At 40.3% G+C, this 22,824-nt stretch overlaps 1 protein-coding gene across 4 annotated transcripts in view; it reads left to right on the forward strand.

Moving 5' to 3' along the window:
* Positions 1–22,824, forward strand: part of syt7b (synaptotagmin VIIb) — a 120,969-nt gene that overhangs the window by 76,676 nt on the left and 21,469 nt on the right. For 2 of the 4 annotated variants that reach the window (XM_034217468.1, XM_034217472.1), the window contains exons 5-7: positions 2,669–2,863; positions 6,069–6,416; positions 10,227–10,340. In XM_034217468.1, the coding sequence (XP_034073359.1) occupies positions 2,669–2,863; positions 6,069–6,416; positions 10,227–10,340 (657 nt within the window). The remainder of the gene's footprint in view (positions 1–2,668; positions 2,864–6,068; positions 6,417–10,226; positions 10,341–22,824) is intronic. The other 2 variants (XM_034217473.1, XM_034217474.1) reach the window with 2 other exon arrangements.

The raw sequence follows: 22,824 nt of genomic DNA on the forward strand, positions 1-22,824 counted from the left end.
CTTTAATTCAGGATTGTATTTAGAGGATTACAGAGAGAATCAAATGAATGTTGGAGACCCATTTGTTACATTTTAAAACACACAACATCTAATCTGGGAAATATTATTAATGCACAAAGGTTTGACAGCCCCGTTCCCTGCAGCCCTGCCCGCCTCATCAGACCCTATTTACTCTCACCTGCAGCCCATGGAGTGTTACCATGGAGACGGACAACCCTCAGAGAGCACGTCTCACCTAAAACTTTCCCCCTTATTATACCTCCCAGCCTCTTTACCCCAATTATTCAAATCTGTTTGACTCAAATGTATACTTGCCTAAGCCACTAGAGTTTCAACAAACGGTTGAGTGATGTGGATTTTTTAAATGTCTTATTTTTTTAACGGGTTAGTTATCAGGAATGGTTCGACATTTTTGAAAATATGCCTATTTGTCCTCTGGCAGTGAGTTAGATAAGATAAGCAACACCACGTCTGGTTTGTTTAAATATAAGGTAGATGTGCTTTATTTTTATACGATTCATATTTTATCTTTTTTTCTACGAGCAGACAGAGTGGTCTTTGATCTGACTGCCAAAAAACATAAGAGTATATTTCCCAAAATGTTCAACTGTTTCTTAAATGGGGTAGTTTCTGTTCTTTTCACTGTTGTTTTTGTGTAAAATTGTGTGTTTGTTTTTCTCCCCTCACTTCTCTCTCCACTTGCTCTGTGTTTTCTACTCATTTGTTGGCACTACTCTCACCATCACTCATAGTACTGTAAGTGGTTCAAGGCTGCCCGATGGCCCTCCTGGGTCGGCTTTATTGAGCACTATTCTAAAAATAATGACACCATCCTTGTGTGTACAGTACAGCGATTAAGTGTCTGTTTCATATGAACCTCTATTTCATCATCAAGATGCATACCACACATCACTGAGGAATTCAGTCAACCTGTTCATTCTCATCCTCTCTAATTACAACTCTCTTGACTCTTTCAAAACCACAAGGGGATCAATTACTCTGTGCAGAGATGTTGAAATTATTGAACAATCAGTGAGCATTACGTTATTCAGATTATTTATATTTGAGTGGCATTTAATGGGCTAATTATAATTCCATTTCTGAGATAGCATTCTGATAGCAGATCAATGAGTCAACTATTTAATTATCTTTCTGACTGTGGAGATAATTATGCTTTTATGTAGCTTTGTTTGTTTGTCACCTTTTAAAAACTCAGCTAATTCAAAGTAATTACATACTCGTGAAGAAATGCATTAGAAAAACATTTGAAAACCAAATAAAACGGCAACAAAAATCTAGAAGGGCATTTGAAGAGCACCGAACTCCGCCAAGGCCATTTCCATACAAATATTGTATCGGCCCTGTGATTTGGATTTATTCCAAAAAGTAATGGATTCTGCTGCGGCCTGGGCTACTAGTTTAATGAAAATCAGGTCAGTCGTTTTTCCTGTAATTCTTCTTACTAACTCACAAAAAAAGCAACAAGCCAAACTTATACAGAGGTTTATAAACAGAAAACAAAACAGAAAACAAAATTACATGTACAGTATAGTGTAGTTTGTGTGCAGTAGCATTTTTGCCCCAAAGATAATAGACGTGCAGCTGAGAAATAAATCATGGGAGAGTTTTCAGAACGCTGATATATCGTGTGTGAGAGTAGTATGGCTAACAGCAGCAAGGGTAAATGGAAAATATCTAACTGTTCAGTGAGAAATCATTCATTTTACCGTCCGCCCACACTTGTCTAAATGTTGTTGAAGACATTGTCTTGGTATTCAGCTGTGTAACATGTCCTTACGCAGTGGAATATCCTTGTACTGAAGTCGACGTTCTGTCTGTTCTCGTCTCTGTGACGTCTTTACGTCGAGGTCAGCCTTGGGTGGGTTGGGTGGCATGATTTTACTATCAATAGGTTTGACATAAACCCTCTAGATAAATGGCCTCAGGAGAGTCGCTGTGAAATAAGAGTTAAAGTGTTGTCTTAACAGCATGTCAAAATCTGAAGGTACAGCTGTGTTGTTGCTCAGCTATGTGCGCAGGAGCAGAGAGGTTGGTCATTGCTGTCCCCTATGTGTGTTGAAATAATGCCAACCTGCTCCCTCTCCAAATCCTTGTAACTCTGGGGCCTGTTTAGCATCTCCCATATATTTTAAATAACAGATTTATTTGTGAAATTTGTTATTTAGCAATTTATTCTAAATATCTGTTCATATTTTGCACTATACGAGTGCATTGAGCATTGCAAATCGTCTCCTTATATAAAAGCAAGTAAACCATTGGCCATCACATTTTTGCAGTGTTGAACAGAGCTGATGTAGTATGGAAGAAGTGTTTTTCTCTCAGTCAAGTATCCACAGAAACTGTGAACTGTTCTCCAATTTACTCACTGCACAGTAAATCTCAGCCCAGACCTCTTCACGGCTGTTTTAATGAAGGTCTTGCTGACCGGCAGCAGCTAGTGCTATTGGTTTTGTTTACTGGACACTTGTGGCTCCCAAAGTGTCTCACTCACCAGTTTGAATAATGTTACTGATGGTTATTTTGCTCTCGGCTCTGTTCGTCTGTGCGTCTGTCTCCCGTCTGTCTCTCTGCTTTGTATCCTGGTCTTTTTCTTCTGTCTGTCTGTCCGTGTTTCTTTGTCTCTGATCCGGCCCACTTTTCCTCCCAGTGGGGCCGGGGATAAGGGTGGGCATGGCGGTGCTGGACCCTCGCCGGGGGCCAGTGACAGCGGGGTTGGTGCTTGCTCTGGGGCGGGGCCCAGTCGCAGTGACAGCATTCGGAGCATGTTGACGGGGGGAAGCAAGGCCGGGCGCTGGCAGACCATCCAGAGCCACATGCATGCCGGAGGCCTACGGTTTAGCAAGTGAGTGGCGCATGGTGACAGGGGGCACGCATGAGGGGCTACAGGGGGCACAGCAACAGCATGGTGTGGATATCAAGGAAGAGTGAGAGTCTTTTGAAACATGGTGAACAGCATAGTTGCATGTCTACTCAAAGATGGACATCAACAGAAGATGTTTCGGACACCATACGGATGAAGATGATGTAAGGACGGGCCAGAAAGAGAAGCCAGCTGCTTTGCAGAGTGTTCCTGTGATGATGAGTAACTGAAGGTTCAAGTCTCTTGAGTACAGAGAGCTTCGTAACTCAGAAACACAATGTTTATGTCAGCTGCCAACCATCCAACAGCTGATTGTAGGACACTCTCAGACAAAGTGCATCCTCACCTCAAGTATACTGCATATTTTTTGCACATTCAAGAGACGAATAAATACAATATTTGTATATAAGACAGGTAGCCCTGATAATGAAACAGCCTCTTAAGCCCTAAAATACTAATGTGCGTCATTGATATGATGGAGCAGATGTATTAGAAACAAGAAAGCAAAACTCTGCCTTCAGATTGACGTTATAATTTGCTTAAATGCATAATTAATGAATAATTTTTCATGTTTGACTGTTTCCACAAAGTTTCAAATAGATCTCATAGTATACAGTACGTGGCAACATGACAATTAGACTTGCAAAATATGTTTTGGACTTGAATTTGAATTGTAAAATTCTATACTCCTGTCACTCCTCCTTTCAGATCTACCTGTATTTCCATTTCTCCTCTGGAATTGGTTTCTATTTTTGGGCATTTACCTCTCCACCTCCCCGTCTCTGTCTCCCACTCCTTAGTTCTCTCTTCACTGTTTTCTTTTTTTCCCCTTTCTTTCTTTCTTTCTTTCTTTCTTTCTCGCTCGCTCTGACTCTGTCTCCTTGTTCTTCACCCACCTCAATGTTCCTTAATTACAAAATCATTCAAGGTTTACAGTCATCTTAATTGACTTTCAAGCAAGAAGAATTGTGAAAATAACCCTCTAAGTCAGTAATAGAATACAGCAGATAAAGCGGGCTCATGCTCAGGGAATATGAATGACTACTGCGGGTGCTTTACAGGCACAGCAGACAATAACAATGAACACCTGAAAGCTCAGGAAAAATAATAGTCGAGGAAATCATTGTCAAGAAAGAAGTCTTCAAATTCTTTGTCTTTGCCAAATTGACGTCACTGAACAGACTGGCAAAATGTATTAACACATGGCCTGGCTCCCAGCTGTCTGGCCTAATGCCACCATGAATCTAGCCAGATGTATTGATTTATCATAATGTCAGTTATAACATGTTTGTTGGACCCAGAGATAATGTGCTACGTAAAGCTTTCTACGTGTAACATTTCATTTCACCTTTATCCATAATTTCTCATGGCACATGACGAGTCTCTTGATTTCTCAGGTGCAACACTTCATCATCTGGAGGGAAAAGTGATCTTGTGAAAATTGAAACGTACATGTAAACACTGTAAAAAAAAAAAACATTGTTGCAAGGTTAGCTTAAAAATCTACAACTTAGACACCTTAAGATGTTCAGTTCATTTAAACTCAAAAAAGTTCACGTGTTATATATAGCGTTTTAACTTTATGGCAGCAATAACAATAAGCCTCAAATGCAGTTGCTATAGAGAAAAACAGAAGTGTGAATCAGAGCTGAAACTTTCATTGTTGCTTTTGAGAACCAAAAACGTTGACAAAATTGACAATTAACCCTAAAAAGTGATTGAAGAAAATAGAACTTGATTGTATTTTTCATAAATGTCATGGTGTTGAGTTTAATGCAAAGGCATACCCCTTGTCTGTTTGATCAAACAAGCTGATTGTCTTTGTATGCAGTTGCTCATCTTTTTGACCAATTATTCAACTGGGGGTTTTATCCAAGTCTAGGAAGTGCTCCATCTAACAGATGTCTAAAGTTATCTATGCAGAAAATAAACCAGACTGGTACCTCTGAAACACTAAATGCCCAAACTCTTCTCGCCTCTAAACTTTATAACAAGTCTCAACAGAAAACATATAAATACTTATTTTACATTAATTCTCATTTATTCAGTTTAAATATTATGCACGAGTAAATCAACATTCTCATCAAAGCCTATCCTGAGGAAAAACCTAATAGTGTGCCGTGTGTGTGTGATAGATGCATGGGTGCATGTATATGAGCTCTGTATTTACTTGATCCAGCATTGCTCTGCTCCTCAGAGGGCTTGTCTCCTGGCTCTCCAGCAGAGTTTGAGCCCAGTTAATACTGAAGAGCGAGCGCTAACACAACTCAAGTCCAGGCAGTAAATCCTCCCTCGCAGCATTAGCTGCAGATAGAGCTGTTTAGAAAAAGCTTACAGTTATCAGGCAGGGCAGTGATTGAAGGGAGGATAAGCAGTGAAGCATTATTACATGATTGTAAGAGTAGCAGACCGGTAATTATAGAGCAGACTTAAAGAACGGTGATTGAAGGTCGTGTTGATTGATGAGAGGGCTGAGGGTGGAGGGAAGATGAATGGACAGAGGAGATGGAGAGCTCAGAAGCTCAAAGGTAAAGGAGGGAGGGAAGGGAACACAGAGCCGGAGCAGACAGGACCTCAGAGGAGGACTGGTGGGAGCAATATGTGCGAAGGTAAAAGTAGGTCAAGGCTAATTAGGGGGAAGAGGTAATGTACAGAAACAATTTAGCGCTGCAGATGGAGAACAGGGACTCAATTGAAGTGATAATGATACTAGCTCGAATTGAATTCCACTCCAACTGCAGAGGTTTGTTTTGACACCAGTTTGGAGAAAAATAATTTAATATTTACGCTTTGCATGCCACATACTCAAACAATACACTGTCATGCAGCCTAAGCTTGAAACTACACAGTTGTTTTTAATCCAGATGTTAAAGAGTAATCTAAATCTTTTGTATAACTCTGTTCTTCTTTCTCTCCCTCTTTCACTGATCTTCTGTATTTATTCTCTCTTGATCCCCTCTCCCATTGAAATTCACTGCATCTATATATCTTTTTTGCCATTTTTGTCTCCTGTGTTTAACTTTTAAATTCAACATGGTTACGTGTTACCCCTTTTGTCTTTATACTTTCATCTCTCTTAAATCCTTTTACAAAACGACCTGCCCTGTCCTATGTGTCTCATGTTATCTCTAACTGTCTTCCTTGTTGTATCCATCTCTGTCCTCCCTGCTCCCTTGTGTCTGCTCAGTTTTGGGGATGCTTCCCTCTCCTCTGCCTCCACGCTGGAACACATCCCATCCTCGGCCGTGGGGCGCCCTCGTCCCCTGGTCCGCCAGCAAAGCCTCCAACAGCCCCTCACTCACCAACCCCCCCCGGGCCCTAACGACCCCCCAGTAACCTCACAGAGCCTGGGCCAGCTGCACACAGGCCCGGGCGGCGGGGGCCATCGCGGGGGCCCGCGCGGGGTCCGGGGGAGCCCAGCTGGAGCCTCCCGGTACAGAGGAACAGGGGCAGGTCGATCGAGGTCAAACCCCGGTAGCTGGGACCACATGATGGAGCAGATCCGCCACAGAGGGCTGGATGTCAAATCGTTTTTGTGAGTTTTATCAAGTTTTCTACTCTGTGAAGCATGACCAAAAACCCTGCATTGTTGAGTTCTTGAGGCTTTGCCAGATTTGGTGATTCAACGTGATATGAGGATTTTTTTTGGGTATAGTTAGGGATCTTGATTTATGAGTCATATGTGAACAATTCACAATCAAAACTAGTCAGGTCTATGTGTCCACCATTAGTAGGTCATATTGTCTTCTCTCAGAGAATATGCTGCATAATGATTTTTTGGTTGTCTTTCAGTCCTTTGTTTGTCATTGTGTGTTTGTGTGTTTGATTGGGTTTGTTGCTAGATGCAGAGGTGTAGGTAAAACATCTGAATATAATGTCATATAATTAACAAGTGTATTGTGTATTTAACGAAAACCTAGTAACTCCAGATTCTGAGGAACCTAAACTTATTTTCAAAAACTTGTCCATAGTACGATGTATTTGCTACTAACTCGGTGTGCCGAGCAGAATCGGATAAGCACACATTTTTAACCAGAAACTGCTCTATTTGGTGCTTACGTCCGTTTTAATCACTTGGGCGGTTTGTTTTAGAAGACAACAACTCCCATAATTACATTCTACTTCACAACACCTCTAAACTGTCTTTTGTTATTGTTTAGATTGAGAAGCACCTGGGGGGTTGTACTAAGCTTATGCAACAGAACCAGGGTGTCTTTGCTTTAGCAACAAAACCCAGAACATTTCACATTTATAAACTGCACTAAGCTAGCTGTCTCTTTTAATGATGCAACAATAACATGCTTTTTATCAGAAAATCTAGAAAGAAATGACAGAAACTCAATAAATAATAGTTACCCTAACCCGACCGGATTCAAAAGAATTATATTCTGACTTTACTTTTACTAAAGATCATTAGTTTATACCCGCTGTTTTCAGATTCATCCACTACTTATTTGGATGGTTGCTAGTGGGCTGAGGCTTCTGATTGTTTGAGATACCGAGCACGGAGGGCTCTCCTTCTCTGCTTGACTTGAATGATAGATTACAGATGATGTGCCTCATAAAGCAGCATCACGTAAACACCTCCCCTCCCCTCCTGCCCATGAACATAGACACCCACACAATACACATCCACACACACAGCTCTACACTTCTGTACTTTTTGCGTGTCTTCCCATTAACAGTGTCTCCAGGCCACTGACCTCCCTGCCTATGTGAATCATCATTCAAATAAGGCTGGGCCCATACAGGGAGGTGGCATCGCCCACTGTCTCTGTCCTCATGAATCTCGCTGGACCATCATGTCAGTTGTTGACCCTGAGGGGGGAAACACGCTGCGGGATATTATGTGATCAGTGGGGTATGAACGACCAAATCCAGCAGTTTCCCTTTCCACGTGTGTCTATGCCTGTCACAGAGTGTGGCTGCTGAGCCTCCCGCTTACATTTCAGATCGATAGAGCTGGTGTAGGTGGTAATGATTTCAGAGCCCTCTGTTTGGAGCGCGGTGTCTTTTTTGGACATCTATACAAATCCATTCACCTTTATCGACGGGTCTCATGTTGGTACTGTTTACACCTCCCCAGTGGTCTCTCAAGTGCTAATGTGTTTCTCCTGATGTCGATACTGGTACAACAAACAACCTCTTATTAAGGAGGGAAAACACTAAAGAAAGTGCCCACAGTCTTAGGAAATTAGATCAGAAGTGTGAGACATAGAGAGATGAAAGGAAGAAGAACAGCAGAAAAATAAGGTTTAAAAAAGATTGGTCCCAGGCAAACAAATAAGACAATATCTGTTCATCCTCTTGCTATTTCATTACACTGCTTGATGTGTCCATCATTACAATTTTTGTTCAGTTAAGCTATAGTATCTGTAATATATAGTAACATTTTTGCAGTATTCAAATCTTTATCACATTCAAGGTTTTTGTCACTGTTTCATATTCTTATCACTTCATTTGTGATGTCATAGTAAAAATATTCGAGTAAGTACTAACGCTGGACCCTCTCATTCATAATCTGACCAAGCAAACATTTTAACCAAATTATGATGGCTTCAAATCTTTAAGAAATTACAGCTGTAAGTAGATGGATTGAAGATTGTCTGAAGCAACAATAGTGTTTAATATGTGCCTGCATGCAGGTTGTCACTTAACGACTATAAATGACAAGGTGGGTTGTGGGAAAATGGTAATTTGTTATGGTCACTGTTTGCGTGGCCTCTTGAATTCACGGTGCAGTATACTTCAGTAAGAAGTCATTTAAATGAGGGAGGCATGGTTAGAGGAAGAACAACAGCTGAAAATCAACTCGAGATGTTTCTTTGCTGCAGGTTTTTGTTAAGGCCAACTCAATTTACATAGATTTATTTCCCTTTTCCTCTTTTTTCCTGTATATATTTTCAATTGCCTCTATTTATCTTTGTCTGAAACAATCCAAACCCTTCTTCTCATGTGTTGCTATTCTACTTTTTACCACCTTCATGTTTCTATGAGACGGGATGATAAAGCTTAGGAGGCATCAGTGTTTCTACGCCTTTTTGCTAATGATGTTCATTTATGCAAATACATTCTATGACTATTTTATCTACAGAGAACTATAAAAAGAAATACTCATGAGATATTGAAAACATCCCTGTGCACTGTTCACTGATGCATTATATAACCTCATGTGTTGTAATGATGAATTATAGGAAAAGGCTTCTCATGGATATTTCTAACGGGTTATAAAGCACATGTTGGCTCATTATAAATTCTCCTGGTATCATCCTCTGTATTTTAATTTGACACATTATGCTATGAAACAATTACTATTAGAAATGCATGGTTTACCTCACTATTACCCATACATAATCATATTATATATCAGTGTTAAAGAACTAAATACAAAATCTACCCAGCAAACTTTTCATAGTAAAGCTACAAGAATACAGAACATTAGGTAATGGTGGATACAAGAATTATCTAAAATGTGTGAAAAATACAATTCAAAGGCTGGATGGCTTTTGAAAACACATGCTCACTTCACAGAGTTGGTTAAGGGATTGGTAAAGGAAAAAACCAACAGTCTCTGATCTCCTTTCATCAACAGAAAATCGATGTATTTCATTACTTCTATTGTAGCTTAATTGGCTAGTACAAGAAAAGAGAAGAAAAGTGCATAAATATGTGTTTAAAACACATTACTGATCTTGGAAATGGTGGATAATGTTATCCAATTATGTGATTTATAGAATAAAACCATTATGCGTTTGGATTACTTAGATGTGTAATGCTAGCATTAGTGTTAACATATGCAAATCAGATGTCATTTTGGTGCCACATATAATTTGAAGGGGACGTAAAACAAAAAGCATACTATACTGTAAGTTGCATTTCAAGGTTAATGTTATTGTTAATTTTCTAAAAGCCATAACTTTAAATCGTATTAACACAACATTGGCTATAACACAGAAACTCAGTTAAATAGTTTATATATAGAACAGCATGAATATATGTATGCATTAAACGATGAGTGTCGTCTGTATTGTCTTTTCATCTCACTGCTTAGTACACAGGTCTTTGCACTACAGCGTAAAGTGAATGAATATTTAAATATGTGAAATTAATCTGTGCTGTCACTGCCTGTGTGTGTGTGTGTGTGTGTGTGTGTGTGTGTGTGTGTGTGTGTGTGTGTGTGTGTGTGTGTGTGTGTGTGTGTGTGTGTGTGTGTGTGTGTGTGTGTGTGTGTGTGTGTGTGTGTGTGCGTGTGCGTGTGCGTGTGTGTGTGTGTGTGTGTGTGGCTTGCCTCGCTGTGCCTCTCCACCGGTTTGTTCTTGTGATGTGTGTCTGTCTGTGTGTCCAGTGAGGGGAAGATGGTTGTTCTGTCTCTAGCAATCGGCCTGGCTGAGCAGGATGACTTTGCCAACCTCCCAGATCTACAGGAAGCCCCCGCAGATGAAGACACTCCGGAAAAGAGGTATTGCGAGAAAGAGAGAGAAGATAAGAAATGTTATCGGTTCGTCACAAAAATAAAATGAGTAGCAGAGGGAGCTATTTGTCATAGTGGAGAGTTACATAATGATTTAACGATATGTCATTTATAGTCTTCTATGACTATCTTTGGTGACCATTCTTTGCTCTTCACACTAAAAATAAATAGGACCATTCTATTTTATATTTTTCATGTAAATACGTGCACTGAGTCGTGCACCAAAATAGACTTGGTTATACAATTCAAAGGCCAGGGGACAGTCTCCCACAGCAAATTGGATATCCCTTATAATGGACGTGTTAAAATATTAGAAGTTTTGGTTAAACTATTTTTTTTATGCTACCTAAAACTGATCAAATCTGAAGCAGGACTGAGAGAACTTTTATATAACCAATGTTTAAAATGTAAATGTATTCAATTTTTTAAATCACTTGAAGCTGGTTAGTAGCATCTTTACCTTTTGGCACCTTGAAAGAAGCTGACCCTTTTTAAAACATGTGAAAATCATACATTTTCAAATTAAATTGTGATGCAATAACATTAATATCAACATGGCTTGATATCAGGGCTGTAGCAAGGGTTTTAGAAATACTGAGTGTCCCCATGGTAATCCATTTTTTTTCTTATATACAGTATCTTATTCATTTAACTAAGATGTTTCAAAGCCTCCTCTACACTGTTGTTCTATGACTTAGAAATATTCTTTCTGTTTGTTTTCTTTTTGATGTTATTCTCAGCTTCATCTTTTCATCACATTTTTTGTCCAACTGTCCACTTGTCTTTTTTGTTTAAGTCATCTGCTCTTCATCCACCCCTTTTGTAAGTCTGCTGATCTGGGTGCTTCACTGTTTGATCTGCAAGTCGTAGGCACAGGAGGAGAAGGGCACCCTCATTATTTAGTAGTAAGGTTCCTGGCATGAAACACTCCTCTAAAAATATGCTAACCTCTCCTCTACCAGTGATCTGAGAGCAATCTCAGAGCAGCTGTCAGAGTAAAACACAATCTCTCAGCTGGCGAACAAAGGACTAAACCGGCTGCCCTCTTATCACAGTGTTTCAGAGATAAAGTGCTTAACCCACTGTTTTGACTCTAGTGAGTGTAAACCAGGGTGTAGTCCCACATAACACTAGATTTTATAGATAGAAGTTAACATCTCTGCAGTGCATCCAAGTGTGCTTTTTTCTAACTAGGTCATTTGTGAATTTATTCTAGATGAAAAATAGCTGTCTGTCTTGGAAGCGGAGAACATGTCTTGTTTTTGAAGTAATTGCCCCAATTATAACCTTGTTTATGCTTTTTAAATTGAATTTAAAATGGCAAAGGGTCAGGGGATGAGGACCAGCTTACCTCTCGCCCCCCCATCATTCTCTCCCTCTCATTGTTTGGAGGTCTGTCAAGCACCTTACTCTAATCACAGCCAGCCAGCGTGCCTCCCCCCCCGAGGGGTTGCGTGGGCCAAGTCTACTAGTGTCCTTCCACCACTAATAACAGCTCTCCATCATCATCTCTGTCCGTCTCTCTCATCTCTGTCTCTGTACTTACCCGCTCAGCTCCATGCGTTTTCATGGAATGATCCGACCAAAAATATATGTGACAAGACAAGACGCTGTCAGCCAGTGAAAGAGAGACAGAAAGAGTTGGACACCTTTGCTCTCATGTTTCTAGAAAACTATGAAAGATACAAATAGACACTCCCAAAGAGGTTTGTGATTCTGTTGGTTTATTAATGAAATCAAATAACGGCTCGCAGCACAAATATCTACAAACACAACATCTGATAATAGAGAAATGATAGCACTTTGTACAACGTCATGTCTAAATATGGACAGTAAGTAAACAGACCAAGCCTATTGCTTCTATTAAGACATGTATAATTGAAGCTGTATCATCTGTTTGCTTTTTTGCAAATCTAGGGCAGCATAACACGTTGTAAACACGACATTGACGGTGTTATGGTGAACATGTTAGCAAACACTTGCCTGTTCATACAGACCCCAGACACATACATACATTTGCATTCATTTGGAGCCGTGTTTGTGTCTACCGTAATATAGTTAATCTCTTTCATAGCACTGTTTTCTCTTCCACCAATAACTGAGAAAAAGCTTTTAGGTATTCAGGTACTAAACCTTCCACTACATTCGCCAGGTAGTTACTTACTCTGTCTGTTTGCTCTTGTGTGGATGTGTGCAGTGACTTTATCAGAGTCTTTTTGCTGGAATCAGCTACCTCCTCCTGCTGCTGCTGCTGGAAACAAGGTTGATAAAAACAGTGAGACTAAAAACTTAAACACTTTATGTAGGGCTGTGAAAACTAAAGCATGAACTAAAAGAGGAACTGCAGAGTTGATGTCTGTCAGTTCCTCAAAGGTTTAATTGTATCTGTTATTATCCATCCATCCATCTTCTCCCGCTTATCCGTGGTCCGGTTGCAGGGGTAGCAGTTCCAGCAGAGAGCCCCAAACGTTCCTTTCCCTGGCCACATCAACCAGCTCTGACTGGGGGATCCCAAGGTGCTCCCAGGCCAGCAAAGAGATATAATCCCTCCACCTGGTCCTAGGTCTACCCCTTGGTCTCTTCCCAGCTAGACCTTTTTTTTTTTTTTTTTTAAAATGTTGTTTTAATAATCCACTCATAAATCACTAATCTTCATCACAGCAACCAAGGAATTTATGTTGTTATAGTACAATATTTATTTCATAAAACACTCCACTTCTTTTCCTTGTTCAAAGGAAGCAGTTTACATAACCAGAGGTATGACTTATCTGTCGGTATTGCGAGTTTAATGGCGATGTAAAGGCAGATACTGTAGCGCGAGCACTCAGACGATGAGTAAATCATCAAAAGCTTTTCAACATATCGCTGAGATATGCTCTATTTTTATATCCTTTTCATTATTTATAACCTCACATGAAGAACTTTCAGAATAACTTGTTTTCGAGAGGTAAGAGTGATGTGATGGTAAAGTAAACCCTGAACAAATGTACAAAGTTCATTATTACCTGGGTGAAAAGTTTAATGTTAATCTCGGATTTAGGATGAAGAAGTATCCGAAGCTGTTGCCTACAAAAGCTTCCTTGTACTTATTACATCTCGGAGATAAAACCCCATAAGACACCAAAGCAGCTGTGATTAAAGTTGATTATATTATGATTGTCAAAGGATACATTTTGTTTCTTGCTGATCCGTTATCTACAAAGCCAGTGTTTTTTTCTCTACGATAAGTGAGGGTCCTCTTATCTCTCACGTGGAGCTTCTTATTATACAAGTCGGTTTAGGTCACTGTGATAGGCCGGCCAAAGCCTTGCGGTGGACTGGACATAATCACCCACCTGCAGATAACTATGATGGAAGCTCTGAAGCTGTTTGTGTTATTATCATCTCGGTAAACTGCCGTTGCGTGGCAGAGCTGCATCTTAATGAGTTCCGAGAATCACCACACACAGAGATGCAACCGGGAAATAAAAACATATAAACCCATAAGAGAGTACTAGCCCCGGATAAATCACCATTCTAAACACTGAGTTTGTAAAATGTGCAACTATTTCTAAAATAGAGCATATGAAAGTATGTTTCCATTCATTATAAAACAAGAAAACATTGTGCCCACAATGACTGCTAATGGGACGTTTGAATATCAGATTGTGGACCACTATGATAATGGAATAATTTCACCGTTGATAATCACTTCTATCTAATGCTCTGATACAGAGATATTTGTCACATTTTGAACACTGCTGAAAGGGTGTGGGGTGATACAGAAAGGTCTTTCAGTGTGGTTGACCATTCAAAACCTTTCAAATGTAGAAAACGCACCATTTTAGCTTGAAATGTTGTAAGCTTGAAATCTATGGGCTCAGAACAGTCTCATAATACACACATGCACACAGAAGGATTCACACTTGTATTTCATGATCCGCAAAAGGATTCACTCTTGTATTTCCGGATCCACACTTGTGTTTTTCAATGCACACACAAATGTGTTCCGTTTCATGTAAATAAAATCCAAATACAGAAAAAAGTTTTACATATGTATTTTTGATCCTCACATATTTGTTTTCCGTTTAAATCCCCTGAACCTGCAAACACAAACCGCTTTCTGTGCATGGATCGCTGTGCATTCGTGTGTGGGTTTGTTTAGACTCACCTGACTGTCACCCGATTCGTACTTGTAATGTTTTCTATCTATAGCCAATCAGATGTCTCCTTCATTCTAAACCAATCACATGAGCGCGCCCCCACGAGGGTATGATGTCTTGCGTTCATGACACTTCATATACGCATTTTGCGCTGTCCGGTCAGCTCGCTAAACAGAGGGCGGAGCATCAGGTGATTATGCAGGGCTGCGTGTCTCCGTCAGACGCAGCAGCTGATCTGATCTCTCTCTCGCGTCCGGTTATACTTCACTCGCGTTTATGTCCATATCGATCAGATCCAGCTCTCCTGATCGACCTTTATAGAGAGCACCGATCAAACTATTAAGAGTGAATATCGGCCGATAATGACCGGCGGGGCTCCCCCCGTTGACAGTTCACTGTCTAGCACTGGCTTCGTAGTGCACTGATCGATTAGGCTAAGCTAACCTGTAGCTGCTCCCTCCACACTCACAACAACTTCATACAGACATAAATAAAGCAGCTGTATTCGCCATACAGGAAACACTCATTTAAAACGGTTTTGCTTGCCGTTTTTGTGTACACAAGCATTCATCAATGGTTCGGAATGTGGCGCTGTACCTTAATAATATAAAGGCTTGTATTTGCGTGCATTTCCTGTTCGGAAAGTGGCAATGTACTGAGAGTGGAGGTGTCCTGAGATTAGCGCCTGCAGGCAGGCTCCATGGACCTGTCAGCTCCGGACCGCGCAAAATGCGTACATGAAGTGCAATAAATATACCCTCGTGGGGGCGCGCTCATGTGATTGGCTTAGAATTGAGGAGACATCTGATTGGCTATAGATAGAAAAAATTACAAGTACGAATCGGCTGACCGTCAGGATAGTCTCAAAAAACCCACACACGAATGCACAGCGATCCATGCACAGAAAGCGGTTTGTGTTTGTAAGTGCAGCGGTTTTAAACGGAAAACAAATATGTGAGGATCAAAAATACATATGTAAAACTTTTTTCTGTATTTGGATTTTATTTACATGTATATGAAACGGAACACATTTGTGTGTGTATTGAAAAACACAAGTGTGAATCCTTTTGCGGATCATGAAATACAAGTTTGAAATCCTTCTGTGTGCATGTGTGTATTATGAGACTGTTCTGAGCCCATAGAAATCCTGCAGGCTCTGGTTTGGAAGAAAGAGACAAACATCATATTTGGGCTGATGTCACAAGTAAGAGAGGAATAAGTTTTCAAAGTCTGAACAGTCAGAATGAAAACTAAGCTTTACAGAAAGATGTGTATACAGAGAATACATGATAAGTTAAAATATAAAAAGTAAGCTCCCGACACGTCTGACCAACTTCCTAAAGTTCCTTTTTACGAAAAACATTCTTTGTCAGGAATTTTCACTAACCCATGTTTGATGTCGTGGTTTACTTAAAGGTGGGATAGATAAGTTTGAGAAACCGGCTCGAGATACACTTTTTGTTATATTCCATGGAATGCTCTTAACATCCCGATAGCATAGCGATGTCTTAAGTGCTTTGACAAAAAATCCATAAAAAATTGTCATCTGTGGAAGCCGTAGTACTGTAAAAAGCACGACCAATCATTTTAGCCGGCCCGGCTAAAGTAACTGGATGGCCTACCTGCCTGTCAGCCTTCCATCTGTGCACAAACTTATCTCGCGCCCTCATTGGTCATGTGCGCGTTCGTGTGTGTTGGAGGAGGGGCTCTGTAAGGAAGTAGCACTTTTTTTCCGGTTGTGTATTTTCAAATTCTAGCGCACTCGAGCTGGTTTCTCCAAAATTACCTACCCCACCTTTAATGTATACTCTTCTGTTATACATAATTTGGGGGGAATGTATCCCTTGTGCTGGGACGTTTAGCACTAGAGGTTAAGTTTGTACTGTTGTCTAGGTGATGACATTTGAATAGCTAATTTCTTATATTGTCTACTAATATCTTAGTAGACAGTCGAGTAGTTTAGTAGACAGTTTTAGTACATCATTTGGAGCTAAGAATACAAAATCTAGGATCTACAGTTTGTTACATTTCACTTAGGGTGTGTCCATTGTTGCTCGGTGGCCTCGGTGGGAATCAGATTTCTGATCTCGGCAACTGAACGCCATACTGCGCTCGCTGAGTTGCACAATGCCAGACTGTACTGTATTAATCAAGCAGGAAGTGGTTGCCACCCTTTATCAACTGGCATATCTGACTCTTTCTTTTGTGTGTCTGAGCCAGCAATCACAGTGAGTCAAGCATCCTAATGACTCTCCAGGCCGGCCACTGGTCCCCATGGCAGCTTCCACAGCCGGCAGGGGCCCAGTAGGAAAGAAGATTGGAAAGAAAAAGCGATGTAGGTCAGCACAAACGAGGCATCTTTTTAAAAAAAACCTGTCATATCCAAGTCTGGAGCTCATTCACCATTTCCCTGGTTGCTGCTACTGGCTTCGAGCAGAGAGCTGATACGAGAGAACCCGTGAGAGGAGGGTGGGGGGCAAAGGTGACAGTCAGTACAAAGCAACGTGTTGTTCAAGAAGTATTGACTATTATCTCCAATGTTGAAAATACTATGACATCACTAAAGGTTCTTTATGCACAAGCTTGATTTACAAAAACAGCAACTCCCCTGTGGATAAATATCAATAATAAGGCAGCAGGCATCTATTCAAAGAGCATCAAGCCTGTCGAACACTGTAGATGACTCCAACAGTTGTATTAGCCTGCTTGTTGAGAGGGGCGGAGGCCGGGTGATTTGTCCCTGTTGGTGGGGAGCGCTGAGTGGGCTGACATTGGAGCCGAGGCCTCATCCATCATAGGACGCAGGACCTATATTGTGTTTCATGGTCTCCTAGGGCGAGTGTATGATCAGCAAGACCCAGATACAGTAATGTTTATGGAGACACTTCCTATCCATGCTGGTAACCCTCATCCCTCATGTTCTCACCCGTCCATCCACTCGCCCTCTGTCTCTCATTCCTCTCCCCGTCCCCTCATCAATTTCCTCTGCAGCCCGCATTTTGTTTTTCAATAAGACATTTTCTCATCTCTTCTTTATTCCCTCTCCACCTCTGCCTTCTCTCTCAATCTCCACACTTTATTTAATTTCATCTATTAAACTTTTTTTTTCTCCCCATCCTTTCTGCTTTTCAATTCCACTATCTCCTTATTCACCTAATCCGCCCTCTCCTGAGGGTATTGACTGTGGTTGTGATGTGGTGATGTCACAGTACGCTCCTCTGTCAGTACACATGACTGTCAGCTCGGCCTCTGATAAATCTGCTCCTCGTGGGCAGTTTGTATTCACTAGTATACAGTTTATCTTCTCACGTGCCCATGAGCTCTCTGTAACATCCCTTTATTAGGATTAAATGTCTGAACTTGGATAACATTTGGCTCCCGATATAGATACAGAACACAGTTTTATGCTCACCCAAGCTACACTTCTTGTCTGTTTGATTTATCTTAATGATTAAAGGCAATATTATGTTCATATTGTTTTCCCACATGAAGCCAGCTATGAAAATAAAAGCAATACATATTTTTCCTTTTATCAATTATCTGATTTCCTGAGGAAGCTTATCTTAATTATTTTTGCATGACTTCTAGAGAATAAAACTAAGGGTGGAAACTAACTAAAACTGATAAAAGGGACCAATACCAACACCATTTTTAAAATTAGCTCGATCTACCATTTTTTATTAGAGACCTATTTCTTCTGTCTATCAGTTAGCTAGCTAGTACACAGTGGACTTAACAAACATTTAAATTCAGTCTTCCAGAGATAACATATATTTTATTCAAGTTAAGGAAGTGTTTACATTTGACTCGTAATTTGTTGATTTCTCTTGTGGAGTGACTATTTTTCTCTCATTTAGTTCCACTGGTCAGCAGTTGTCACTGATAAATGACCCAAAATACTGTATGTCTATCTTTATTTACTAAAGTGTGGACCCTGTATCAGACCTAAACAAAGTTAAACTGAGCTACAGCAACTACAGACAGTCTAAAATCTCTTTGTGAAAGCGGCCCCTGGAATTGAGTCCTGTATGTGGTTTGGGTTAGACAACAAACACACATTAGTTAGGGTTAGAAAAACATTTAGTTTTCAATTAGGTAAACATTCAGTTGGCTTCACGTCACTGTTGATTTGTTTGTATTAAAACAATGCCATGGATGATTCCTTTCCCTAAACTCAACTAAAGGCTGTGAGTGCCTCAACAGAACTATTTCAAGTTGTTATCATGCATCTGCTGTATCGAAATCAATATATTTTCAGATAAATTAAAGGTTGTTGCTATGATTTTAGACGTTTGAATCACTGGGTCAGTTTGTTTTGGGTAGGGGAAGACCTCATTAAAACCTTCTGATGAAGAATGAAGGAATCCTTGAAACACTTTTTTTATTTTGATGGAACACTATTGGTTACAGAAAATGATGTGTGTGTTCAAAATGATCCATTCAATGCATTTTCTGGTGCACAGCATTTGAAATACTTTTTATTGCAATGACTTCTTTGTCCTAAGACTTGTTGTATTAAGAAATTAGAAACGGCCTGCTTCATTAAGTTCCATCTCTAAACAAACAGGTGTGCACAACAGACATGCCGGTAGTATTTATATGTCTCAGATATGAAGAGGCATGAAGCAGGTTGGTATGGTTACAACGATTTGATTATGGTGTGTGTATATGTGTTAAAACACTGATTTAGATTCTTGTCGTCCAGTGAATGTGGACTGCACGTTACTCTGCCTGCTCTGAATCTTCTGACCTTGTCTCTCTGCTTCAATAACCTCCTCCAGTCAATTATCTTGTAATTACTTGCATGATATACCTTTATCATGCCTTAGTGAATGAAGCATTTACTTTTCCTTTTCAGTCTTTTTTAATCAATGTAAAACAGACTTTCCAATAGACAAAACGCATGTGACATATAGCAAGAGATAATGTGTTTCTGTATTGTCCCCTGGGATGTAATGACCTGCTTTGTCCAATAACACAGAAGATGGCTTACAACTCAATTCCAGATTGAGGCCATGAGGTCAGGTGTTGGGGTTTAGAGGTTCGATATGTCAGATCAAAGTGGTCGTTCTCCAGGGACGTCACCTTCCACCTTCAGGAGAGTCGAGCGTGTATGTGCTCATTTGTTGAGTTTTATAGACCTGCTGTTAGTTAATTTACCTTTACAGTCAAACAAATGGAGTGATATAGTGTGTTTCAGTCTGACGACCCAGACTGTTATTAGCAGGCGAAGAAGGTAGCTCCGTAATTGCTCATTTCTGTCACTGCCTGTTGTTTTGAGTATCATGGCTGGAGGCTATTCTGCACTTTTTTTGGCATTTATGATTCAGCCATTTTCAGCATGAGCTCACACACACCTAGGGGTTTGCTGTGGTGTTTTCACAGGGTCACGGGGGCTTCAAGAAGTGTAGGTATGAGGGAAGAGTGTGTTCCAGCAGTGTTTCAAAGTCTTTGGAAATGTGTGGTCACTTTGCCCTGTGGGCTTTTAGCTATTTTCAATATATGCCCCTCTCTGAGGAACTTCCTTGGATTCTCACTGCCCTCTTTTGAAGGCTCCTGTTACCATGGTTACTGCAACCCCTTGTAAAATACATGATGGTAGTAAGTACAACCTTAAGTGGGAGCACACTTTTCAGTAGTCATGGTTACAACAACCTCTAAAGAATGAATTATGTAAGGGGTGTTTTAGACGAGATAGTCACCAACATCAAAGGGGCAACAAATGATGTTTCCTTCTGTTGGGACAAACTCCAATGTTCACCACCAGACTGTTGACTTATGGCTAGCTATCTCTGTAAATACGAATAAATAAATAAATACACTGAAGTGAGAATAATTCACTTATTTTCAGTGAGTGTATTTCTGCAGCACTTATTATCATGTGAGGTTGAGATGTTATATAGCACCAGTGGCCTGCTGCATCTTGCATGTGTGTGTATATGTGTGTGTTCAGGAGTGTGTATATTTGACAGCGAGTAAATGTGTATATTTACATGCATGGATAAACTCACCTCACCTCACTACCCCACCCAACCGCTCCGCATCCCACAGGCCATTGCAGGGTAAACAGTCTTGATTTGAGGACACTCTGTGCAGCAGCCACTCTTTATTTGCCTTTCATGTCACCATATGTAAATCTGTGGTGACTTTGACAAGCAGACACTTGTTTAAAACAAAATCCTCTAGGGATGCAGGGTGCTGGTGCACAAGTGTGTTTTTTATTCTGATGTATCCCCTAATTGTATGCCCCAGCCTAAAGAATGAGGGATTATATAGAAATAATTTTGACTGCTGAAACTTGTTGGCTGTTCGTATTTTAAAATGGCACATCATGCATACAAAAAGCAATCAATTGAATTTGAGAAAAAGAGAGAAGTGCAGGAGAGAAGAGGAAAAAGCTTGGCAGTTAATGATGCTGCATGTTTTGAACCGATAAATAAGGTCATCAACCTGAAATGAGAAGGGTACTTTGCTTTGATTTGCTTGCTGTTACTTTAATAAAACCCTCTCTTTTCATTTTCGATTTTTTTAGATCTCCAACTGATTACCTCCCGGTTTGGACATGAAGTCTCCTCTAACACAGTTGTTTGATCAGTTACCTGTAGTCCTGTCTGCCTTCCAACTACCAGAATAATAACAACATATCTGCTATGCTCATTTATTGTCCAAACCTTTTTTTGCAGAATCATACTCCGATTTTCCTGGTGCGACTGACAGCCTTTGGCTTGCACTGCATCAAATGTATATAAATATTAAAGAACCTCAGACTCTCGGGTTGTTCAGTGCTCCCTCTTAGCTGGAGTACATGGGTCAGTGAAAAGATTTACTGTTAGGAAAAAACCTGCATGATATGTGCAAACCTGTGTTAACTACAGCAGTTTTATATTAACTGTGTTAAAGTATTGCATGTGCGCTGCATGGCTGAGATTATTTGTAGCCAAATATTCACATTAGAATTAAATGAAAAAAAAATATTTATGTAAGGTTGATTGTTGAAAATTCATATGGTCTCCGTCTCGTGTGTTGGGGGTTCAATCGGCAGTCATTGAGCAAACCACCCCTACTAGTTAGCATTTATAGACTCTTTGGGTAGAGACCCAGCTGACAGGCATATATTATGTGCTCTATAGTCAAAGTGGGGAATAAAGGCGGGTACTTTTGTTTTAAAACCAAATTAATTTGGAGATTTTCTCAGCAAAGAACATTTAGAAAAACCCAAATCTGCCTATGACCCAAAGCATTGTAATATGACCTTTATCCCATTATAAATCTATGGATTTAAAGGTCCCATGTCATACTTTTTCAAAGTACACCCTGTTGTAGCGCAGGGCTTCTCAAACTCCGGATGTTGGGGGTTGACTTTACTGGCATTGATCCGGACCAGTGACCTTGTATAAAGTTCACAAGTAGACCTTTAATAAAAAAGTTTGAGTACCCCTGCTGTAGCAAGTAAAACTCTAACACAGAAAATACCTGTCTATGCTGCCCCAGAACGCCTCGTTGGAGATTTCTCTTTTTCCATTGTTTTCTTCCTGGGTACAGTGACGTGCCCGTACTCAAATGGACCCATTGGTCCAAATGGTCCAATCCATGGAGCCTTTACGTTACGTCCGCGGAGCCGTTACGTTACACACACACACTCAATATTTTCTCAGCTGCAGCTCTGCCGATTTCTCCGAGACGGCGGGACGAACTCCCAGCCAGGCTGCGGGTGTGTGTGTGCTCGGGCTGGTTTCGGGCTGGGTTTCGCTTTGTCTCGCTGTGTCTCGCTGTCTCACAGACGGCCACTGGGCTCACAGGGTGGGGGGGGGGCAGGAGCTCCAACAAGCCGTTTAGGACAGAGTGAATACACATACTATACAGAGATGCTGTATGAGAAACCAATGTGAGTTTGGAAAATTGCACAATATAAATCTATTTTAGTAGACCTCAACAATGGAATTATGATCAGTAGAAATGGCCATGACATGGGACCTTTAATAATACTTGCATTAATGTAGACAAACTAATTACACACCATCGTTATTAATCCTGCAGAATCTTCTTAATCATGTTTTCAGATGCATAAAATAATGATCATATAACCATTAATAATAATAACAAATGTAATTTGATTATTCATTTAGGTATTTATAGACTTCCTGTAATAGTAAATATTTTAAAAGATCTGGCATGCTTTATAAGTTTACACATTTTTTATGAAAGGGCTTAAAATAGGTTAAACAGTGAGTATAATCTTGAACATAGCACCACAGTTCAGGTTGAAGTAAGTGGCAGAGCGAGACGGCCCCAGGTGTAATGTGTGTGACTGCCAGGTGTTATATCATTAT

The sequence above is a fragment of the Gymnodraco acuticeps genome, unplaced genomic scaffold (genome assembly GCF_902827175.1).
Source record: "Gymnodraco acuticeps unplaced genomic scaffold, fGymAcu1.1, whole genome shotgun sequence".
NCBI classification, from domain to species: domain Eukaryota; kingdom Metazoa; phylum Chordata; class Actinopteri; order Perciformes; family Bathydraconidae; genus Gymnodraco; species Gymnodraco acuticeps.